Consider the following 2,481-nt stretch of genomic DNA (forward strand, 5'->3'; position numbering starts at 1 on the left):
GAGGATCTGTTTGGAAGGACCAGTCTGGCAGCGGCCATGCCTCTTTGGGTGGGGGCTGAGAAAGGGGGTAAGAATTCCTGGGCTGGGTGATACCAGGGAGAGGGGAGAAGGAAAGTCCCAGCCTCCCAGCTGGACCCCAGCCTGGCCACACACTGGGCCTCTCAGGCTGAGCCCTCACAGTGCAGGCTTACCCTGACTCCCTTCCTCAGAGCCAGGCCACTCAGTGCCCCTGCCCTGCCCTGGAGCCTGCAGGAGGTCAGAGGCCAAGGGTCAGCATGCTGGGCAGGGCTGGAATGTGTCATTACTTTGGCTGGCTGGGGACAGTTGTCCTCCTGGCAGTGGGGAGCATGAAGGAAAGTATCGGGGGGGTGGCGATCACACTCACATAGACCACAGCTTCCCGGGGCTCTGGTGCCTTGGGCCCCAGGTTCAACGCCCCCTGTTGGGGAAAAGCTGTCTTCCCTTTCTCAAGCTCCATGGGAGAGGTGGGGGCTGACACCCTGGGATGAAGAAAGTATAAATGGAGCCTGGTGCTGAGGGGGAGGAGCCCCTGGCCTAGGGGAGCAGGGGGGAAAGAGGCCAACTGAGGTTTTCCCCTTCAGAACTGAGACTTAACTGAGTAAAAAGAAAAGAGAGAACAACCAAAAAATAAAATAAAATAAAAAGTCACGTGTGGAGTGGGGCGGGGTGGGAGGGCCGGCTACTTCTTGAACATGTCTTGCAGTGGCCCCGGCAGGTATTTGAGCACCGTGTCCAGGATGCTCTCTTCCTCTTCCTCTTCTTCGTCCCCGCAGCCCGCAGGGATGGCCTTCTTGGGCCGGGTCAGGCTCCCCTCGCAGGGCTGCTCCAGGGCTGCCTTCTCCTCGGCCTCCTTCTCTTCCTTCTTCTTCAGCCCGTACTGGGAGGGGAGAGGCAGAGAGGAGAGTTGGGGGGAGGGACACGGGGAGACAGGGTGGGCAGAGGTGACTTCCTGAACCCCCGTGCCTCATCTACAAAGTAGGCATAAGGCAGCTTCCTGGAAGGCTCAGGCCTGGTCTGAGAGACAGACACACAGAGAGACGGTGTGTGGGGTTGCTCTTAGAATTCGCTCCAGTGGGGCTGGCCTTGTGGTGCAGCGGGTTGAGGCACTGCCTGCAATGCCAGCATCCCATATCAGAGTGCCAGTTGGAATCCTGGCTGCTCTGTTTTCCATCCAGCTCCCTGCTAATGCACCTGGGAAGGGAATGGAAGATGGCCCAAGTGCTTGGGCCCCTGCCACCCACGTGGAAGACTGGGATGGAGTTCCAGGCTCTTGGCTTTGGTCTGGCCCAACCACGGATGTTGTGCCCATTGGGGGATGGAAGATCTCTCTCTCTCTCTCTATTTCTCTCTCTGGCTCTCAAAACTAACAAAATAAGTCTTAACAAAAAATCCATACCTGTGCATACTAACCTCTTTGTCTTTTGACATCCTCAAGTCTCCAAGTGCTGGAAATTTTCTCACTTGAGTGGAGCCCAATGTTGGGGACCCAGCCTGACCCAAACCAATGGCAGGCTTCTTAGCAGGTTTCCTGCGCGGTGCTACCAGCCGCGCCCTGGAGTGGCAGCCCCAGAGGCCCTGGCAGTGACACCTAACCTAGCACTGCTGCTCAGGGCACATGGGATTTCCCCACCTTCGCCAAACTTCAATTCCACACAGATTGGGTTCCGAGGATCTGGGGGCAGCCTGGGAACTTGGGCTAAGGTGAGAGCTGGGAAACCCCTCTGGGGGGCGAGGGCGGGCAGGGAGGCCGCCCGGTGCTCCCCAGTCTCCGGAGGAGGCGGAGCCAAGGGGCCTCCCCGCACTGACCTTGTCCCGGATCTGCTGCCGGACCTTCTCGCGCTCGGCCTCCATACGCGCGTGCTTGGCTTTGCGCTCCTCCTCCTGCTGCCGCAGCGCCTCCTGCCGCTCCTCCTCCTTCTTCTGTGCATCAGGGTCCTTCTCCTCCTCTCCCCCGAGCATCTTCCCCATGTCCTTCGTGGCCCCTACGCGGGGGAATGCGGTGGGGATGGAGAGGAGGGGGTCGGATGGGAGGCAGGGCTCGAGGGGAGAAGGCAGCGGGCCGGGTGGGTGGGTGGGTGGGGACCCGAGCACCGGAGCCCGGCTGCGCTGGGGGGCTCACCTCCAAGGGCCTGCTTCATGACGAAGTCCATGCCGCCGGCTCTGGTTAGTGTGTCCTAGTGCAGGGCCGAGTCGGCATGCAGCGCTCCCGGGCCGCCTGCTCACCAAGGGGGGCCGACCTGCAGAAGCAAAGCTGCGGGTCAGACGGTGGAGGGCCCCTCCCTGGTTCACAGAAGGAGCCCCAGCAGTCTGAGGCCTCTAGTTTGAAATCCACGCAGAGATTTTTCATAATACACTAGTTTTGTGAATTTCTGGAGACCTCTTGTAAGGCATGGATTTCAATGATCCTTTTGCAACAAAATAAATTTGTAAATTCCATTTCCATGAACTTTTGGAAACACC

The 2,481-nt window shown here is 59.2% G+C and overlaps 1 protein-coding gene across 1 annotated transcript; it reads right to left on the reverse strand.

Annotated features, from left to right (window-relative positions):
* Positions 1-700: 700 nt before the first annotated feature.
* On the reverse strand, positions 701-2,179 carry CPLX2 (complexin 2). Its single transcript, XM_062189632.1, has 3 exons — positions 2,141-2,179; positions 1,828-2,003; positions 701-898 (listed from the first exon to the last, which is right to left on the reverse strand). The coding sequence occupies exons 1-3, from the start codon at positions 2,169-2,171 to the stop codon at positions 701-703; spliced, it is 405 nt and encodes a 134-aa protein (XP_062045616.1). The 5' UTR covers positions 2,172-2,179.
* Positions 2,180-2,481: the final 302 nt, after the last annotated feature.

This window comes from Lepus europaeus, chromosome 4 (genome assembly GCF_033115175.1).
Source record: "Lepus europaeus isolate LE1 chromosome 4, mLepTim1.pri, whole genome shotgun sequence".
NCBI classification, from domain to species: domain Eukaryota; kingdom Metazoa; phylum Chordata; class Mammalia; order Lagomorpha; family Leporidae; genus Lepus; species Lepus europaeus.

Coding starts and splice junctions, on each gene's coding strand:
- CPLX2 (XM_062189632.1), bottom strand. CDS start 2,171: ATGGACTTCGTCATGAAGCAGGCCCTTGGAG. Junction 2,004..2,140: donor CATGAAGCAGGCCCTTGGAG/GTGAGCCCCCCA, acceptor TCCCCCGCGTAG/GGGCCACGAAGGACATGGGG. Junction 899..1,827: donor GGCAGCAGATCCGGGACAAG/GTCAGTGCGGGG, acceptor CTCCCCTCCCAG/TACGGGCTGAAGAAGAAGGA.